Here is a 21,891-nt window from a genome sequence, read left to right as displayed (position 1 = left end):
CGCCCTTGCAGGATGATATATGCGTGTATATTGCTGTACTAAGTATAGGATAAAACAGAACATAAGTATTAGGAAGATAAACAAGAATCCCTCATGTAAATCAATAATATCATTAATTTGACTGGGAAATAAAAAAAAATTAAAAAGTCAAAAATATGAAGTTAAAGATAATGGAATTTTTCTTTTTCGATGTTCACTAAATTCGGCGAAATTTAAAAGTATAGAATGATGTAACAGCATCGCGTAGACAACCGCTATCAAGCGCAGAATCCTCTTTAATCCGCAGCCATAAACGGAAATCTTTCGTTTGAACGCGTTAGCACTATCACTATATACATCAACCTGTACGTACGTACAGCAATAGCCTTACACATTATCCTTTACGACGAGTTAATGCGAGATGTCGCCGTCAAACATTTAGAGCTTGTATAAAAAAAGGACGTATACGCGGGTGGACCGCGATTTGCGCGCGCGCGCCTCGGGAAATCATTCGGACGCATCGAGCGCTCGAGTCGAACGTCGACTCGAACTAAAGTGACAGTTTATTTTTTTTAATTTTCGAACAACGATGCATAATTTATACAACTTTAAAAATAAAGCCGATGTGCCATAGTGGGATAAGTGTAATCTAAGACGATGTTTGGAAACAACGAAAGGTGCTTGAATCGTTTTACGAAAACTCTGAAGATATTACGATTTCTGATGCTGCAGTTAGTTTTGCCAATGCAAGGAACTGTTTGGATTTTTATGTGATTTAAAAAAATAACAATACCAGGTTTATATTAGTGTAAACACTGCGCTGTGATAATTAACAAACAGTAGTAAAATAAAAACGTATCCAAGATGATGTCCAAAAAGCAACTCGCCTGTATGCTGGCTCTTCATATAGTTTATCTTCTTGTCGGTGCGAGTATTTTCTACCACATCGAAAGTCCCGTAGAGGTGGCGCAGAGGGCCGAAGAAAAACTGGAAAGACTTGAAATCCAAAGTGAGTCCATTGCCATTTATTTATCATTCCTACAGTCAGAGCGGCCTTAGCTGTCAATCGCTGCATTAGAAATTATATCCTTCTTAATGTACCGGCTTCTAATTGCTCTTTGTTCCTTATAATAAAACAACTTAATAACTATTTAATAAATAAAAAACAACAATTTTTAAATTAAATATTTATAAAATAACGTCGTGAAAACATACATTAATGTTTGAAGTAATCTAAGCTTCAAAAATTTTCGATCTAGAAAAATCGGTAATTCACTCTTCGATATACCGAATAGTAAAAATTCGGCAGTATTCATTTCAAGTAAAACTTAATACAGGTTCTAAAGGGTCAGGTAAGAGAACCATTAACCTATTTATATTGATGTATATTATTCTAATCAGATAAGTGAATCAATGTAGTTTCCTCCACTGCACTTCACTAATGTTTGTTCACATTATCGATCCACTTGATTTTAAATCATATCTAGTGCTGTCCAGTAGCTATGTTGAAATGAATTAGTGTAATTTCTTTGATACAATCGAGTGTTTACCATCTTGTCTTACACGGTTGACGTCCTCGTGTTTTTATAGCCAATAAACTATTTGCTAATCCTCAGTTTGTTGCCTTTCGAGAATGTTACAAATTGTTTCTATGAATTACATTCTTTTCTTTTTTATCTAATAAGTTGCTTGATAGTTATTCTGTGAAATATACTAAATTCCATAATGCAATAATGTTGTTGATGATAATGGAAAGTTTATACCAATAACAAAGCTACGGTATGTCCTAAAATCGAATGGAAGCGCCCATTTTTATAACAGACTAGCTTTCGCCTACGACTTCATCCGCGTGGTATTAAAAATAACAAAAGTAGTCTATGTGTTCATTCAGACATTCTACATATAGGCTAAATTTCATAGGGATGCGTTCAGAAGTTTAGGCTACTAACTTTGACAAACATCAATCCATCCATGCATCTAAACATTTGCATTTTTAATATTATAACAGAACAGATTGCTTTAATTTTCTTTTAAAAGTTGCCCTCCAAGTAATATCAAAACCGGCCAGTATATAAAAATGACAGCACAGATCATACTTTTATTATTCAAATACGCATTAAAACACGAAAGACGTAAAAATCTTTCACGAGAATCCAACAATGTATAAACAAAGGAGTAGATTCTGTTCATATAAAAGTACTAGTCGACAGAAATAAATAGATATTTCGTTTGTTCTGAACATGTACAATTGATTATTTCCTTCTCGACTTTAAAAAATTAAGTCGATGAACGAAAGTTTTAGAAGTTAATATTTGATAGATTGCTACTTTCATTCTGACCAGGATAAGTAAAACAAAATAAGCATTGCCTCTAATTTTACAATTCAATGTCTAAAATAGTTTTTTTTTATGTTTTAGTATAGTCGATATCCGCCTTTCGTGTTAAAATATAAGATCATGCGTCTATTGTTTCGTCTTTTCCACGGTTCTCGATAAAAACTTGAAACAATCGATGTCATAAATAGATTGCCTTCATTAGGCATTAAGTGGTGTTAACAAGTATTAGAAATTACAGCAAAATCTACGTTGGAAAAATGGTTCTAAAAATATTGTAACGGAATAATCTGTAAACTATTTTTCGTTTCTATATTATTGACATGTATTTATTGGGGAATGTGGAAACAAATAACATTTATTCCCGACTAGCTTTTGCGACTTCGTCCACGTGGAATTAAAAAAAAAACAATAGTGAGTAGACTATGTGTTCTTCCAGACTATCCTCTACATATAATGTTCGTAAGATACGGGTTACTTACCACTATTGAATTGTTTTAGCTCCCGATATTTCGGCACAGTTGCATGCGCCATGTTCACGGGCTGACTGGAGTGATGCGGTAGTGTAAAAAAAAAAAAATATCGGGAGCTAAAACAATTCAATCGTGGTAAGAAACCCGTATCTTACGAACATTATATTTGTAAAAACCACGATAGTTTAAAGTTATATATCCTCTACATCTTTACCAAATTTTATCGAGATCCGTTCAGCCGTTTAGGCTACAAACTTGTAACAAACATCCATCCATCCATCTAAACTTTCGCATTTATAATATTAGTAAGATAGTCCGAATTTGATATTAAAGTCCTATAGGTAAGTCTTATGTTTTTACAGTGGTAGAGCCGTTGGTTAAGGGCAGGCAACGCATGTACAATTAGTGATGTATATGGGTGTTGATGTCCTCGCTTTCTTGGCGAATTCATGTGGCTTCTCCCTCATTTGCCACCTTAAATTATAAAAAATATACACTAATTACAGTTTGGATGGTAATATCTTTTAGGTTTATAAATAAAATTCCAAGTATAATTCACAAAAAGAAATGCCTTGTTTTCAAACACACCTAATCTAGTTAAATGAGAGAAACGCAAATAACATTATCTCAGTACGGCATTACCCACGCTGGGATTAATGTGATCACGTATGTATCTCCATTTTTAGGTAACTATATTTTATAATCTACCGTAATATAATTATAATATAAATAATGATAATAAACGTGTTAATTAAGATATTAGTTAACCTTATGACGTAGTGGTTAATTATATTTCGTAATATTTTTGTTTTATTTCTTGTAATATAGCTCTAAATCTATATTCAACGTCTATTCCCTATCCAAAAAAATTCTTTTCACAAAAAAATGATTATAAAAATAAATATTTAAGCTTACAAAATCTACAAAATTTTGCATTTCACTAAATTGTTAAACTGTACCTGGATCGTTTTAGTTTTAATTGCATCCCAATTTCATTATTATTGAGATAAAATTCAATGCTTTATATATTTAGATATTTCTAGGTTATCTGTAGATTGATTCCAGATTAATAAGATTTTCGATTTCTTTGTGTTTGTTATTTTTTCCGGTCTATCTCTCGCACATCATATATAATTTTGGAATAGTTGTTAACAGTCGATTTGTCGATCCGTCAGGTCGAGATAAATTGCAGATACTTTATTAGGATTAAATTAAGAACGAGTAGAGTGAAATTAGGTCATGTTATTATTGCTTCGTATATTTGGAGATAGAACATAACCGTTAAGACGTTCAAACTATCGCAATAAGCTATCATAGAGTTAAAAAAATAGGATTTGAAACCTAATACTTACTAAGAATGAAAATAAAAACCAATTTAATAAGTTACCATAATCAATGTAATTGTTTTTATTCTAAGGAATTACGATAACGTATCATTCCGTATAGGGTAGAATCCATAAATTTAAACTGTCGTGGTTTTAACAAATATAATGTTCGTAAGATACGGGTTTCTTACACATATATGGCTTCGTTTTTTTTCTTCACACTACCGCATCACTTCAGTGCAATGGCGCATGCAACTGTGCCGAAATATCGGGAGCTAAGACAATCCAATCGTGGTCAGAAACCCGTATCTTACGAACATTATAGTGTAGAATCTTCTATGCATTTATAATAGGGATGAACATCAAGATTATCCGTGAGTTAATACTTTTACACGGGTCATAAAATTAAGTCCTTATATCCGTGTTGACGATAATCTGATATCCGTAATAAATGCATAGAATTGTTTAGATTAGCGAATATTTTCCTATTGAAGTCTAAAGCTTTCTTTGTTCTTATTAACGTTTTCCGTATTTATAAAGATTTGGTGTCCGTCTTTATTTCTTAATATTATAGAAACGATTAAGAGACACAAACGTAATTTTTGGTTTTAAAATGTGATCAAACGGCTTATTTATATTGCTACATGTCTGTTAAAATCTTGCAAAGATTTTTACGCATATAAATTCAGAATGTTAAGAGAAGTAAAATATTAAAATAGCCATATTGTTATTCTATTTTCAAATATTGGAACCTTATGTAGACTAGTAACTAAATCTTACTTCTTACTAATATTATAAATGCGAAAGTTTAGATGGATGGATAGATGTTTTATAAAGTTTGTAGCCTAAACGGCTGAACGGATTTCAATGAAATTTGGCATAGATGTAGAGGATAGTCTGAAAGAACACATAGGCTACTTACTTTTGTTTTTTTTTTATTACCAAGCGGACGGAGTCGCGGGCGAAGTTAGTTAGTAAATAAAGATTGAATGTTTTGTACGAAAAAAAAAAACAATAAAACATTTGTAGAAAAGAATCACAAATGAATATAAAAATAAATTCTCGTAAAATATACGTAAACAAGTTGGTAGAGTTTCATAAAATTCACGTGTGTTCTTTTATATCTTCTCTGAACACGGTCACACAAACAAAATGTTATTTTCATCAAATGTACAAATATAAATGTATTCTAGATTTATACTATGGACACAACGTATATCATAAAGCACTGTTTAATATCGAAAGTTTGAAAGGATTGTGTAAAAGATATGCTAATATGCACATACGGTGCCGACCCTCAATAGGGAATCATTTCTACTTCAGTGTTTTCTTTTAATTGCTATTAAAAAAATATGCATAAGTTATTTACATAAATTCCATTCTCATTAATCATGTGCCAAGATTCTGTATAAAAATAAAAAATATGTGTAGATACAAATTACAAGCAATTACACTCATAAGTTAAAATAACTAAACATCTCCTGAGATCACTGACACAATGAAAGGAACGTAATTCTAAACAATTAAACAAATACTGTTGGGACATTTATTTGTTTGCAGTTATAAGTACAAAAGATGTTCAATAGGCAATTACGTGACAGACGGTTCGCGTGAAAAGAAACATTTCCTTCAATATTGCCTAAGTGAATAATAAGTATTTCAGTATTTGTAGTCGAACAGAAGTATTGTTACTAAGATGCGGTACAACAATTACAATACTACCTGTATAACAAAGAAATTAATGTTGCAATTTAAATAATGAGGTAGTTAACATTCGTGAAACACAAAGACGAAATGCGTATGAAGTTTTAATCGATATCTATTGTTAGTCATCAAGAAATCATTTAGAGATGAATGTATTTTAAACGATCATTTATAAATATTACATACCGGCCTTTTCACGCAACTTCGTACGCGCTGAATTAAAAAACATACAGACGAATTGAGTACCTCCTTCTTTTGGGAAGTCGGTCAAAAATAGTGGTAAATATCCTATTTTACTCAGTGTTAACGTAGCTTTCTAATGTCGAAAACTTTTTTTAATCAGCACAGTTATTTTTGAGTTAGTTTATTATATACAAATAATAGAAATTCTTCCACTTTATGAATAATTTTGGTTGTAAACGAGTTGAACATATTGTAGCCATGGAATGGAAAAATTGTTTAGTTTAATAATGTCATTAGCATCAAAATAAACATAAATGGTATTAAATACTTGTAAAAGATATATGGTGAGTATTAGCGAAATAGGCTCGATTACCTTAAATTCATAAGTCGGTCATGTTCGAGGTTCGATGTAAACAAGTTTCCTCCGCATGCTAAAGCGTTAGAACAAGCTGATTATAGCTTTGATAAACATAAGTGTTCGTAAACATGTGTATGATGATGATATATTTAAAATGATCCATTTATTTTTAATAATATGCGTATTAATACATAAATCGACTCACCCTCAATAGACAAACATGTCTTATTTTTTCAAATGGTATTTTTATCTAACTTATGTAAATTAAAAACATTAGTTAATGATACAATGCTATAAAATTAATATAATAATGTTCTTTTTTATCTATAAATCTCTATGGTTAGAAATAAGGTCACAATTTTTCCTGCGGCTAATCGCTAAGAAGGACGAACAACGCGTGTGTTGTTTATAATTTCATGCGGAAATTAAAGTGAAATAATATCACTCCGGAGTAGTGTCATCAGGAAGGCATAAGGAAAATCGCATGAACGCTTAACAAACGGACGTCCTCACCAGTCTTGTCCACTGAATCTTTGATGATTTATACACTTTGTGATCCAATTTTCCTCAATTCTTTATATTTGGTCTGTTTTTATAATCCGTTCACAATAAATGTTTCGTTTAAAGTACGAAATGTGCACCAATACAGTTACTAATAAGGTTAAATTATTTAATAAATATTTGTTCGAAGGAATAATATACTGTTTTTTGAAGTTTTGAAAAGTTTCCTTCTTTGATTGATACAAGGTTATCTGGTAGCAATGTATTTAAATGTCTTTTTTAAAAGACTTTAGAAAAAAAGTGGTGATAGTACACTTTTAATTAAAGAAGGGAGAGCAGAAAGGGGGTAGAGAAGGGTTTTTTGAGCGATGACAAAGGTGTGCCAAAATAGAGTTCTGTCGAGATTTGTAGACACTGTCAAAGTTTGATAAGACTTTCGAACTTTGATGTTAAAATACTTTATTTATTTATATAGATATGTATACACAGCTAATTTAATCACACAATTACAAAAGAAAATAGGAAACAGGTATACACCAAACTGATATATTAGGCAACTGGTGCATAACTATAATATCCGAAGCAATTTAGTAAAGTTAATTTTTCTAAGGTAATTAAGTACATAAATAGGATACTTCAGAGGCTGTACTTGAAGAGTTTCCACACCGGAAATCATGGAAAATCTTCAATTTTATGTTATAGGAAAGAGGAAAATTGTTAACTATGAAAACCGATACTATAATTGCATTATAATATGACCGTCACCATCTTGTAAGCAAATAACATTGGCCTCCGTCGTGGCTTCGTGATCTAAAAATTAGTATTTTCATATCACGTCATCAGTACACCAAGTCACAAATACAAGTTAACAATTGAGCACAAATTTGTTTATATCCTGATTTTTGTACGATAGCTTCCGTTTTATTAGAGGCTGATACGAAGGACATGAGTTACAGTTATCGTAAACAAAACCAATGAACTTCCAGGAAAACTGGAAGTTTCTGTAATCTAAAGAAGCTTATTTCATAGAATGATACATGAATATTGTTAATTACTGAAATACAAAATGCCGATTAAACTCAGAATGAAAATGTACAGGTTTTGTTGCATGTTTCATTATCCACATATTGATTTTTGTTAACATTTCTTTTTTTTTTCTTCTTGCGCTTTATGTCGAAAGTTTCGTGCTTCTACCAGTGTCTTTTTCACTAAGCTTTCAAATAGTCTGTTGTTTCTTTGATATATAAATAGTTAACGTTTTTACATACGATTACGATAATTGGTAGCTAGTTTTATCATGGCGATAGTCCCCGGTAAACATCGTATAAAGTTCACAGTATCTAGTTAAGGTTCCGCTGCGGTTACGGAAGTCATTAGCGGTTTCGATACCGCTGTACATTGAAAGACTTTTATAGAGCGTTTGAAAAGAAGGAGCGGCCCAGCATCGTCGATTGATTAACATCAAACGGACATAAAATCGATTTACGACATCGCGTCAATTCAATCGGCCAAGTATAATGGATGACGGTTGAAGGCCGGACTCACTGTCAAGATTAACCGACAAATAGTTAACTAATAACTTTTTGTTTGGATTTTTTTTAGTAAAAATTGTGCTAATGTAAATGAAATATTTCGTTTTTTCTTTAATGTTGGCCACTAAGCAGACATTCATAATAATTCACACTTACTGCTATGAATGGCAGCAGTTACTTTTACGTTTATAAATTATTAGCTTTCGCCCGCAACTCCGTCTACGTGGAATTAAAAAAAACAAAAGCAAGTAGCCATGTGTTCTTGCAGACAATGCTCTAGATCTGTGCCAAATTTCATCGAGATCCGTTTAGCCGTTTAGGCCACAAACTCTAACAAACATCCATCTATCTAAACTTTCGCATTTATAATATCAGTATGATAGTCCTATAGTGTAGATTAATTTTAATTAAACTACATTTAAGAACATTTTAACGTGTCAGTGAGTATTCCAGCAAATAGTTAGAATATCCAAATGTGCCACTGAAGATAAATAACTATTCTATTAGGTTATAAAATTAAATACTTTATAAGTAATTTATTCATTTAATAATGCTTGCGGTTGGAAATTGAATTATATGCCTTCTTGTATTATCAATTAAAAATCAATAAAACTGATCGTCCATTAGTTTATTACAGTTTTTAACACATGAAAATTTATTACGAAGTTTTACAGCTCAGACGTATGACTAATCTTGATCGAATTTAAATTTAAATTGTACGCGTATTTTGATATTTTGCAAAATATTAAAAACATATGATAAAATCTACGTAATTTATGTTCTATGACCTATGCATTTTTTAAAGACAATGGAAGTAATAAGAAATTAATAATTTATTTCTTATCATGCATTTTAAAATTAAAACTTTTTTGAAAATGCATAAGATGTCGAGTTATTGAAAATATCTCGAATTTATTTGATTATTGGGATAGAAAGATATCACAAAAAAATGTCATTCCAATTTGTGTTGGTTCGACCATAAAATTGACGTTTGTAAAAAAGCAATTTGTACTAATTAACGCCCTCACAGTTAGTTCGTCGTGATTCCACAATTATTGCCGTACTTTGTTTAACGAGATACTCACGAAAAAGTAAATGCGGAGATGTGCGACAGTTCCATTGTCAATTTTGTAAATGAAAACCGCAAATATGACATTGACCACAATGTCACCGCTCGAATTTTTCCTGATCGAATCAAATAACTGTAATGCTTTCGATTAAAACTAAATAACTTTGTTATTTATTAATTATTTTCCTATTTATTTTTTTCAACACTTTAAAAAGGATACATGAAATTTGACTGCCAGTATTTTAGCAACCTCTGCGTATTATTCCAGATCTTCTTTACGAGAACTACATCCCCAACGATCCCGATAAACAGGACAGTATACTGCGGAAGCTGTCGGACTATTGCGGCAAGTCTATGTTCAACTACACCACAGAAGACGAGGAGCCACCTTTCAAATGGGACTTCTACCATTCATTCTTTTTCTCGTACACAGTCGTTAGTACTATAGGTAAGATTTTTTCTTTTACTGTTGCTGTCGCCTTCTATGATACATTAATACTATTGTAGTCTCTTTTTAGTGAAAAAGAACGAAAGGGACATCAATACGTTATAATTGAAAGAAAGAAAGGAAGAAGGTCATTATTCTTCCTTTCTGGATGATAAAAATTTGCGTTTCAAATTTATTTGCTTAAAGTGGACCCGTGGAAGAACTAGCGCCTCTACTAATACTAAATGATAACCAACAATATTAGCAAATGTAATAAAAGTAACTAGAAAACTAAAGATACTTATGTAAGAAGATACATCATTGTAACACCTGATACATGGTTGATCTGTATTTTCTTTTAACACGAGATATAAGTAAATTTTTTATTTATTTCAGGATACGGTAATTTAGCGCCAACAACACATTTGTCGCGAATCCTGATGATATTCTACGGTCTCTTTGGTATACCGATCAATGGTATCCTTTTAGCGAATCTTGGCGAATATTTTGGGCTACAGGTTGGTTAAACGCCTTTTGTTTATTATATAGCAATGAATAACTATTTAAAATTAAAACAGCCTTTAGAAATTAAATAGCAATTAAATATTCAAGTTTTGCTTATAAGGTCATTATAAGTAATTTTGTAACTAGAATTCGTTTTTATATTTCTACTTTTTAATTTTCAGCTCATATCAACTTATCGGAAATACAAGAAGAGAAATGAGAAACGAGCTGATAATTTGGACTACTTCTTTAATAACCTCGGCATGCTGGGACAAATCATGCTTTATTTAATTCCTGGTTTTCTGTTCTTTATATTTTTGCCTGCCTGCATCTTTGTGGTATTTGAAGGATGGGACTACGTGGCCGCTGTCTACTATGCATTCGTCACACTGACTACAATAGGGTTTGGAGATTTAGTCGCAGGTTCGTGTAATGTGATGTAGTTATTTTTAAAAATCTTCTTTCAAACTGTGCATTAACTTGTGTTTTTGAGTAATTTATTAAAGTGTTATCTCCTAACTCTCTTCAGGAACTATCAACAACGGCTTCAAGTATGGCTACTTCTTCACATACCAGATATTCCTCATAATCTGGATCACCTTTGGCTTGGGATACATTGTCATGTTACTGGGATTTATTACCAGCGGCATGAGATCAGAACGAATACACAAATTGGAACAAAAATTGGCATACCAGTTGAAATCGACCCAGAGTAAAATATTTCAAGGCTTTACAAAAGACATGGCTAATATAAGAAAGATCATCAATGAAGCAAATCTATTAAAGTTAAAGGTGAGATAACTACTAATACATAGTTATTAAATAAGTTTTTAGTAAAATGGTATAGATAAACAAGGATATCTGGGCCGGCGAGAGATGCGCTGCTATCGTGGTTAATTCTGTAAGTAAATATGTAAAACCTACATGAGCATAAAAAAAGGCTTACAATGAAAACATGACATGATAACTACAGTACAAAAAGGATACGGGGACAATTTTTTGACATTGAACAAAAGGCGCTAGTGAGCTATTATGTTTTAGTTTGTATTTTGGCCACTAGTCAAATATCCTTTGGTGTATACGGAATCGATAACCCACAATATGTTTATTAATCAATTACATTGTACTAAATATTCCTCTTGTTATTTCCAGCCAGTATACGTCGAGGCAGCACCCCAACTTCATAGAAGCGCAAGTTGCCCGATACTTACTTTCGACGTAGAACCTAGAGGGCCGATCGTAAAAAGAAAACGTGCAAATTCCGAAAATATTGCGCTTTCAGCGAAAGACATGCTTCGAATTCAATCAGATACAGATTTACTTGGAATTGATAAGGAGAAAACATTTACAGCTTCTGCTTTAGTCAAACCAGCTGAGTTATTAGCGAGAGTTGTTAATGTTTTAGGGGGATTTGAAGCACAGCAAGAAAGAGGCATACATATGTTTGATGATGATCATATACTGGCAACTGAAAACCCGCCTTTATTCAGCATAGGACAAGATATAATATCTAGTTCACCAAAAAGAACAAGAGCGCTAAGTGTTGCTGTACCGAATTATAGAAAAGAATCAGTGTCTAAATTAGATCATGATTACACTTGGACAAATGGTGATACCGCAGAGAAATACAGAAAAGAGGCCAATTTGAGAAGCGGAAAGCTGTCGCTTCCTACCAATATTGATTCTCCAGCTACCGATAAAATGCAGCCATCAAAAAGTTTATTCTCAAGACTATTTAGAAAACCAAGCGCACACGAAAGTCCTGCAGAATATATTAAAAATACTATGAAGGGTAGAGTCAGTCTAGCACAAGGTTCTGGCGACAACGTTCAAGAAAAAACTAGACGCGGCAGCATGTTCCCATCATTTGGACTTGGCGATTCCTCTCAAGAACAAAAAAGTGATGAAAACTCGTATAAAGAAAAAACAAAACGAGGCAGATATAGCATATTCCAGATGTTTGATTTTAACAAAGATGAAGACGATGAAGCAAAAGCTTATAAAGAAAAGACTAAACGAGGCCGACATAGCATATTTCCAACCTTTGACTTTTCTGAAGATGAAGATATGGCTGCAGCCAAAGCCTATCAACATAAACCTAAAAGGCATAGTATTTTTCCTACGTTTGATTTTAGTGAAGATGAAAATACTTCCGCTTTGAATGATTACAAAGAGAGAACGAACTCGGGCAGGCGTAGTATATTTCCTACGTTCGATTTTAGCAATCTTGATGAAGATGCTAAACGATACAAAGAAGGAACCAAACGAGACAGACACAGCATATTTCCAACTTTTGATTTTAGTAACCCCACAAGTAACGATGAAGAGGATACGGTCGATGAAGAGGAAATTCAGAAATATCATAATAGAACTCGAAAAGGTCGTCTTAGCCTATTTCCTACATTTGGAAAATCAAAGAAAGATGACGATGATACACTTCCAGAAAGTTCAGATGAATTAGTGAACTATAAGGAGAAAACGCGTCGAGGACGAAGCAGTTTGTTCCCTACATTTGGTAAAGACCGGAAAATTAGCTCTCCATGTGGTAGTACCAGTGATCTTGAAACCAGTATAAAACAATACCAAAACCAAACAAAAACAGGTAGAAATAGCTTATTTGCAGGCGACATACAAAGTTATAGAAATGCTACCGAAGGTGGCCGCAGGAGTCTATTTTCTGGTGATATAGACGAATACAGACACATGACTAGACGTGGTCGTCCAAGCTTATTTGATCCTGATATAGATTTGTCTACTCTCTCAGAATCAGCACAAGTAGAAGTCTTGGAACAGACAAGTGTAGCAGACCTACTTCGAGCTTTAGCTGCTTTAGAGACTGCTTCTCAAGTAGCTAACAATACAATTGGCACAATCGAAGCATCTGATAATGGACAAAGTAGAAGACGTGGATCTATAAGACCTGACTTTTCTCTACCCCAGCTACCTAGTAGATTCGAAACGGAAGATGTAACAGGACCAAGGAGAAGAAGGGTGTCAGCAAGAGCTGCCGCTCCCCAATTTACACCGACCCTCGCTACTGTAGTTGCTGGCGCAGAATTACAAATTACAGCAAAAGCGGCAAGGGAAAACAGAATGACTATGTTAAATCAACCTCCGCCACCGTACACGGAAAATACACCAGAAGAGGAACCTCAACAACCAAGGACTCGGAGATACTCACCGGCTCCAAATGATTTAAGCCGATCGAGTGGTCCCGTGCCAAGACTTTTCTCTAGAATACGTAAAGAAAGTGGCTCCAGCCCAGATTCTAGTTCAAGGCGAGGGAGTTTAACAGATATTGTAATTGATAGTGGTGGTAGTAGTACGAGTAAAGATAAAACATAATCTTAAATACGTGCCTTTTTAGTGCAATTTTACTATTAAGTAGTATTTAAGTTCTAAATTTAGTACCAAGCCGTCCATAAATAGTTGCATTCTAACATTCCAAAATTATGCAATAATTGCCTGTTACTTTGTGAGAATGTGTCGTGTTGTCAATCAGATGAATGATCAGAGGTTGTAATTTTAGTACAATTTAAAAATGTTATTTAATATACTTATTTATTAATATTATTGTAAGTAAAACACAAATGGTATGTGATATGTTTTAATTAGTACTTCCTGATAAATTTAGCCTTATGTACAACTTTCAGAAAAGCTGTATCTAGTCTTTACACTAATATAGTGTACATAATAAATATAACGCGGTATTTGAACAAAGTTCATCAGAAGTCATTTTACAGTCTATTTTATCTTTAGAAATGTAATCAAACAACTTAACATATTATTTAAGGATAGATATGTATATTTATATTTTATGAATACAATTGGTTTCAACATAACATTACCAGAATTAAAAATATCAAACACGATCCAAAACAATTACATTTGCTGAATAAAATATTAAAAACAAAAATTGTTACATCGTTTTCAAATTTATTGAAATTATATTCTTAGAGGTTATCCAACTTCATCATTCAGTAATGAATTCAGCTTCTTATAAATTTAGGACGTATATTATAATAAGAAGCCAAACAACAAAACGCAATTCATAATTGAAATTGTAAGACTTTTCTGCATTGTTTACGTATTTAAAGTTAAATTTAAAGCAATGATTTGTTCATTTCACATAACTATGCATTTAAGATAATTAAGTTACAGGTCCTTAAGCTACTCCTTAAAGTGAGTATTTTAACACTTATTGTTAATACAAAAAGGTATACTATGTCAACTTAACTAAATCTTTTTACAACAAGACAACTGTCTTACGATATTTACAACATGCGACCGCTTCGATGCAATCCGTTTAGTCACCTGTCCTCAAACAGTAGAACCCGCTACTGCTAATCGATAACACAATTCACACAACGTCGAACGTGTTCAAGTTTCAAGTAGCTAAACTGTCTCTTCTAACGTTTTTATCTAAACTTAAGTTTGAATAGCACTGATCTATGTTTCCATTGTCATCTTTCGTGAGGGACTCGAAGATTGATATTAGGTTATTTATACCGATTAGGTATCCATCTTCATGGTTGCCGACCTTCCATACTGAGTTGTGATCGATGGTCACATTATCAGGTACAGGAACGGTCTTCGCGAAGTCTATCATCCAAATGGATGCTTTCCTCTTGTCGTGGACGAAGAGCAACGAACTCCCGATCAGTTCGTGAGTCTTGAAGAAGTGTGATTCAATGAGAGTCGCTCGGATGTTTTTCAACCTTTCTAAATACCTCGGCTGTTGAAAGGAAAGAGAAATTACTTAATTACCAAATATAACACTACAGTAAATTAAATATTAAAACTTATATGGAATTATTGGGCAGAAGTTTTAAATCGTATTACTACTTACCACAGCGTTTGGAAAACTATTTGTAAAATCTTGAAACGCTTCTAATATTTGATCCCTCGTCTTCGTAGTTTTGAAGTCTTTCGAACTAGTTCCATCAGCTTTCTTGACACCGTCTATTCTGAAGCCAAGAGTTGATGTGGAACTGATAGTCTCCCTCCAAATCATGTATCTCGGCTTCGTTACTCCTTTACTTCTGTGTTCTTCTTCCGTTGGCGCTTTGGGGTCGACTTGTATCATTTTTTCATACATGTCCTGTAAAATTAGTTATTTTTCTTTTAGTACATTTGATTTCTCATTAGAATCTATTTTGATTTCAAAGTCGTGTTAAGTTAAGGAAGATTTTTTAACATTTATAAAGCTACACTACAACTTAACAAATAGATCATTATATCTGTATTAATGTAGATAAACTGTTTATTGCTTGATATGTACTATTCCTGTCTCTATTTACGTCAAAGTGTTAATATGGAGATAATATAAAATGTTTTCATCCAATCTTAAACAGTAAATAGTTCGCAATGTTATCGAATAGTTGCTTGTATGATTAACTTGACCTGAATTTCCCAGCTTATAACAGTACATTAAAATAGTAAACAGCTGTTGTAATATTATTTTCGTCCTTATCAGCTCTTGAATGTAATAAAGGACTAAAAATAACTCGACTAACTATAAATATGATCTGTTTATTTTTAGCGACTTTTTGCCAAAATTTATTCACATTAATAAGAAGTATTGCAAGCAACTTAAAGGGATAAGATAAAGATAAAGATAGCTTTATTTCCCTTATGATTACATTTTTTGTTTACATATTTACACTTATACTACAAAAACACTAACAAAATATACTAAAAAATTCAAAATCTGACAATAAAACGTAAAAACAAAAATGTAAATATTTGTTAGTAACTTAAAGGGATATTCTATGTTAAATCATCTTAAGTTAAGATCCATATTTGTGTGAGGTTACTTACTTTTCTCAATTTGGTTTTCTCTTTAGCTTTTGCAAGCTCTTCCTCTAAGTACGTCCTAACTCCAATCTTGCAATCCATAACGCACGGCGAATCGAAATCACTGAGGAGGTCTTGAAGTTGGAGATACACTGTTTGGAAATACTAGTTAAGGAGAATTGATTTGAAAATAACATAAATATAACATGCATTCCGATTAAAAAATTAAACTGAATATATTTAACTAAAAATGAGTTAAAATGCTGAGTTGAAGGGCATCTATAGACATTTTTTTTTATAATCTATACTATTATAATAAAGCATAAACACACACTTCTTTGTTGCCTAAGATGTCAGCAATTACAGCATATTTTTGAATAATTATTTCTTTAATGCGAAGCCCTACACTTACGTAATGCTTTAGGGTATACATTTGCGCGCCATTAAACTTAGGGAGTAAATATTTTGGATGAAAACCTTAAAGTGGGAAAGAGACCATAAGTTGCTGCCAACATCAAGCAAGATTGTCAAGGTTTGCAATGTCATGTCATTTTGACATTTGCTATTGATAATTTAACAAATGAAAACAATGAAATAAAATGTTCAAATTTCCATGCGGATGAAGCCGCACGGGAGCAGCTAGTATTTGTATGAAAAAGGATACATTCTCCATCTTCGCAAGTCACTTGTCCCTTATATTCAGGAACAAACGGCCGGAGGATGTCTTTCATCAGCAACTGTAAACAAAACAGAACATTTTGTGAATTTAATAAAATATAAAATTAAAAAATATCCAACGAAAATTATGCAAATTTTATAAGTATTCCATTTCATCAACAATTCTTAAACTTGTACACAATTTTATTTACGTCATACTCCGAATGAATTCGTTGACCTTACGTTGTGTAGATAAAACGGATTTTCATCAACAAATAGGTATATTATACGTAAGTAAATAGACGCTCTCATTTTACAAGTTGAATTAATCAACACTAATTCAATTAAAAATACAGACATGGCTAGCTTAGCTTTTTATTAATGCGAAGACCGACATCGTCAACTTATATCGCAATCGATTAAACATTTATATCAGTGGTAAGAAATTATTCTTAACTACGGAACTAGAGGAACGTAAGTACGTAACTTCGACCTATGAGTGTTGCAAAATGTTGTAAACCCCATCAGTTCCAAGGAAACAAAAGTAATAAAGCTTCAACCGTCAACAAGAAACAACAATCTTTCAAATATTTGTAACCCAACTTTAATAGTCATATCATTTTATTAGGTTAAACGCATTATGATATGTTTTACATCATACTAATATTATAAATGTGAAATTTTAGATGGTTGGATGTTTTTTAGAGTTTGTAGCCTAAACTGCTTTTTTTATATCCACCCGGAAGGAGTCGCGGGCTAAAGCTAGTATCTTAATAAAAGACTTTTACTCTCTGGAGTAGTCCTAAAAAGTATACGGTGTAAAATTATTGCAAAGCATTAAAAAGCATAGCATTTATCTTAATTAATTGTATTCGTTTAAAAGTTATTGATCGATTTAAATTTTTACACTCATGTGAGTTCATGTTTTTTCATTACAGTGTGTAATTAAAACTGAATAATTCACTTACACGTGCGTCATTCTACAATCAATAGAGTGATCGATTAAAAAAGGCAAATAGAATTTTTATGTGTAATTAATGACGGAAGGTGTGTCAGTGTGTACGTAATGGATGCGTCAGATAGCAAGGCGGTGTAAAACAATGGCGATTTCAATATGAGTCGATATCAAATCTGACCCTGTCGTGACATCTGAGCCTCACCCGTATTGTAACTTCAATAATTTACATTTTAAGTTCATTCAAAATTGTGAAATATTTCGGTAATTACTCAATTTCAATTACCAATTGGTAATTACGAAATAAAATGTTTTTTAATTTGAAGATTTATTTATAAGTGATTATAATTTTGTTGATATAAGATAGTGGTTGAGGGCCTGGTTTCTACACTATTCTCTAGGCCCATCTAGTAGGAGCCAGGGTTCTTCCGTCTAGTAGCTATTTAGGACCAATCAGAATTTGATACAACGATTTTAAGAATGTTCTTTTTGTAAGATTCTATCTATAGTCATCTGTAGATCTAAATTCTATAATCGTGTATCCATTAGAAAGTACGATTAAAGGACTATAAATGACTTCGTTAAATGGACGGTTTGTGTTTATTTGCCTTATCGGGAGAACTTCCGAGCGTCCAGATTTGAACTCTAGCGTGAAATTGAATTGACATCAAATTTCAAATCTTTACTTGATATTTAAATATTGTTTTTCAAATAGAAACGTGATAAAAGATGTGTACAAATTAATTTGGCTTTTAACTAATTATTAAAACTTTATTTAATCTTTTCATTTACATGTTTATCTGTAATGTTGACTAAATTAATGAAGTTTTTTTAAAAAGTTTAATTTGTTTCATTGTAAAACTGACTTTTTGCTTAAAATGTGACGCATTTTAGGACTTGGATATAAGATATACGTGCTCGTGTCTTCGATTGACGTCAATACACGAATAAGTAGTGTAGAATTTTATACCGCTTACATTGTGAAATTTAATATGTATCAGGAAAAGTCATAATATTTGCGTCAACACTTTTTAATAATGCATTTTACGAATTTGCGGACTTCGTTTAAATAATCATATTATTATTTGATTTCATTGTATAGTTTAAATTTATTTTTCATTCACATAGCAGTAAACAGATCCGGATACAGTATAAGTTAAAGTTAACCCGACGTGATACTTTTTTTTGATGGGAGACAAATTAATTTCCTCTCTCAATATGTCTTGCTTGCTTTTAAAACAACGAGAATATTAACGCACTTTGCCTGTCGGTAAAACCCAGCTGTCAATCACTTTTTGTTAATATAACATTTGCAAAATACCCGATGATCGTAGAAATTTCCAGAATTAAAAAATGTATTACAGAGAAATTTTAAAACCGCGAACATTGACGTCACTGTTGAATGATTAAAAGTCGATATATTTTTTTTATTCAGGATACAATGTTAACTGTAAACCGCAAGGTGAATCTCTAGGTCTTGTTTGACGTAAGCAATAGTAGTCTAAACGCGTCTTCCTTCGTTAAACGCATAGAATCCCTTTTCGCCTTCAGTTTTCAGTGCAATTTTAAAACAAAAAAAAATATCAATGTTTCTTACTTCAGTAATGATTGTTGCCCATACCAATCTTCTATCAGTTTAATAGTCGATTGTCGTTGCCTCACTTTAAAAAAGCGAGGCGATAAGCACGTCATCTTTTTCTATATTACTTCCTCTTCCCATCATTAATTATAACGAAAGGAAGAGTATTAGAGATTTTAATGAAAAAAATAATACCTTAAAACATCTTTCTTCCTGAGGGCAGAGTTTCTTTAGAATAGTCCCTTGGTCAGGCCCGGCCTTAAAGTTTCCTTGATGACCGGCAAGTTGTATCCATGGGTACCTCTGCTTCTTGTACGTCTGGAAGAATGGCGTCCACTGCACGATATTGCGGAGCTTACGCCATCTTTCGGACTGCTGGAAAAGACAAGAAACATATTAAAATCTTTAGTACAAACTGTATCCCTTCACGGATAACCCTAATAAAAATAATGGAATTATATTAACTAGTTAAAAGAAAACTAAGTAACGTATCTAGTCTTTAGCTTATCAACCAAAGGGTTAGGAACCTAAGTTAGGAAGGACTAAGCCATCCCACCATACCGGCCCAGTGTGGGTTATGGCTTCACAGATCACTGAATTTCATATATGGCAGATTACATCGCGATGTTTTCTTTACTGTATGGATGTACATATAAAAACGAAAATTTAAAGGTAATGGGCGTCGAACCAGGACTCTTAGATTGTACGGAAAGTTAAACGCAGAGTCAATGACGTTCGTAAATTAATGAGTTTACAGAATTACAGAATATAACTACTATATTGATAATAAAGGGAAAATTGCAATAAAAAATTACTTCAATTAAAAATTGCTTCGTAATGATAAACAAATCCTGGAAATTCGTTAAGAGACTAACATATGAGGAATGTTTCCTCTTGATGTTACATTACGTTTATTCCATAAACATTCACATTAGTGGTTTATTAATTACGTTGGGGTTTTGCTTTAACATTACCTTAGTAGAAGTTTTTCTGCAATGACGTAGAGAATACGTAAAATACGATATTTTCCAACAAAGTTACAACCTTTAATAATTTTTTTGCATTATTTTAATTACAAATAATTAACATTTCAATAATACTTTTTAACCTTTTAAAGGCATACATTGATTTTAAGCACAGCATTACGTCTTTTAAAATACTCATCGTTGTTTAAAAACTTTTTCCTCAATAATTACACTGCTTAATGGTGAAACAATTTAATGCTATTTAATTAACAAGAACAAACAACTAAGCAATTCTTCGTCAATGTTATTTTTATGTTCAAAGTAATCATACCTAAGTAATAGAAAGATGATTGAAGTTCGATTTTTTATTTACTTAAACTTAGATAGTGATGACTTAACACATTAGAAAATAACTTGCAAATAACTTCGAAATGTTATTTTTATGATCTCTTTATATTCTTAAAGATTAAGAGCAGATATACTATAAAATACGAATGTTATAAAATTGTTAATGGCATCTTTTAGTTGACAGCCCTATTAAAATATAAAATACCTACATTTTTAACAAAAACAATCAATTAAAAAGTGGAAATAATAAAATACAGCATACCTTATTGTTATGAGATACATAAACCCAAAAAACAACATCCACAAAATCATCGATGTGAAAGCAAATATTTCCTCCTGACAACATGATCACAGATTATCACAAATCAAAATTAAAAATAAACAAACACTTTCACCAAAACAAAAGTACAAACAGTACAGACGTACGATATTAGCAAATGACAGTCTACACAGTACTGACCATTGCGAAGAACGGAACGCTAATATAAAACATAATAATCTGCTGTTCTGACTCAGTTGAAACCGCAAAGCTAGATGTGACGTCAGCAAGTGCGGTTCTTGCACGAACTCCGCGGATTGGTGGAATACCGGACTGGTTAGGTGGGCGACGTATTAATTGCAGCGGTTAAATTAATATCCCTACATTACATACGTTTACAATTGACACTTTTTTGTTTACTTATTTTCCAGAGTAATTTGTATATTTTCATATATAGTTATTCTTCTCCTATCTTCTGTATATAAATAATTTAAATTCTATTAAACCTGGTAAGTACTTCAAAGAAATATTTTCAATTTTTTTCCAAATCAATTTAGTTTTAAATTAATTTTAAAAGTTGATGGAATTTAAAACAAGAACTTAAAAAGAAAAATAAAATATAGACTAATTTGGAAAAACGAAGGATAATACAAGGACGTAACACATAATTAAAATTGTCTTGAACTTGAGAGATTAACTTTGAAATTGGACTCATTGACGCAAACACACGAACTCACGGATATCACTCAGCAAGGAATTTAAAATGTAACTTTACAGGATTGCGATAAAATGCCTTGTATCAACCATCAACCGGGAGGAAGTTAATTCTTCAACAAGTTACAACAAATAGTTGTAGTTTGTTGAAGAATTAGTAATGAAAACATTGTCATTGTGTTAATGTTTTGTGCTGTTAACAGACAAAAAAAATCCACGCGCTTTTTTAT

The 21,891-nt window shown here is 32.2% G+C and overlaps 2 protein-coding genes across 6 annotated transcripts in view; one reads left to right on the top strand and one right to left on the bottom strand.

Moving 5' to 3' along the window:
• Nucleotides 1-462: 462 nt before the first annotated feature.
• On the top strand, nucleotides 463-14,554 carry LOC106101561. The gene is made up of 6 exons (XM_013280815.1): nucleotides 463-988; nucleotides 9,726-9,905; nucleotides 10,281-10,402; nucleotides 10,571-10,811; nucleotides 10,918-11,180; nucleotides 11,541-14,554. The coding sequence occupies exons 1-6, from the start codon at nucleotides 844-846 to the stop codon at nucleotides 13,731-13,733; spliced, it is 3,144 nt and encodes a 1,047-aa protein (XP_013136269.1). The 5' UTR covers nucleotides 463-843; the 3' UTR covers nucleotides 13,734-14,554.
• LOC106101562 (inositol-trisphosphate 3-kinase B) overlaps nucleotides 13,982-21,891 on the bottom strand; it is a 91,627-nt gene continuing 83,717 nt past the window's right edge. For 3 of the 5 annotated variants that reach the window (XM_013280816.1, XM_013280820.1, XM_013280817.1), the window contains 5 exons: nucleotides 19,571-19,750; nucleotides 16,849-16,921; nucleotides 16,209-16,336; nucleotides 15,238-15,489; nucleotides 13,982-15,123 (listed from right to left, as the gene is read on the bottom strand). In XM_013280816.1, the coding sequence (XP_013136270.1) occupies nucleotides 14,776-15,123; nucleotides 15,238-15,489; nucleotides 16,209-16,336; nucleotides 16,849-16,921; nucleotides 19,571-19,750 (981 nt within the window). In that variant the 3' untranslated portion in view covers nucleotides 13,982-14,775. The remainder of the gene's footprint in view (nucleotides 15,124-15,237; nucleotides 15,490-16,208; nucleotides 16,337-16,848; nucleotides 16,922-19,570; nucleotides 19,751-21,891) is intronic. The other 2 variants (XM_013280821.1, XM_013280819.1) reach the window with 1 other exon arrangement.

The sequence above is a fragment of the Papilio polytes genome, unplaced genomic scaffold (assembly GCF_000836215.1).
Source record: "Papilio polytes unplaced genomic scaffold, Ppol_1.0 DF823980.1, whole genome shotgun sequence".
NCBI lineage: Eukaryota > Metazoa > Arthropoda > Insecta > Lepidoptera > Papilionidae > Papilio > Papilio polytes.
This window is presented reverse-complemented; position numbering and strand designations above follow the sequence as displayed.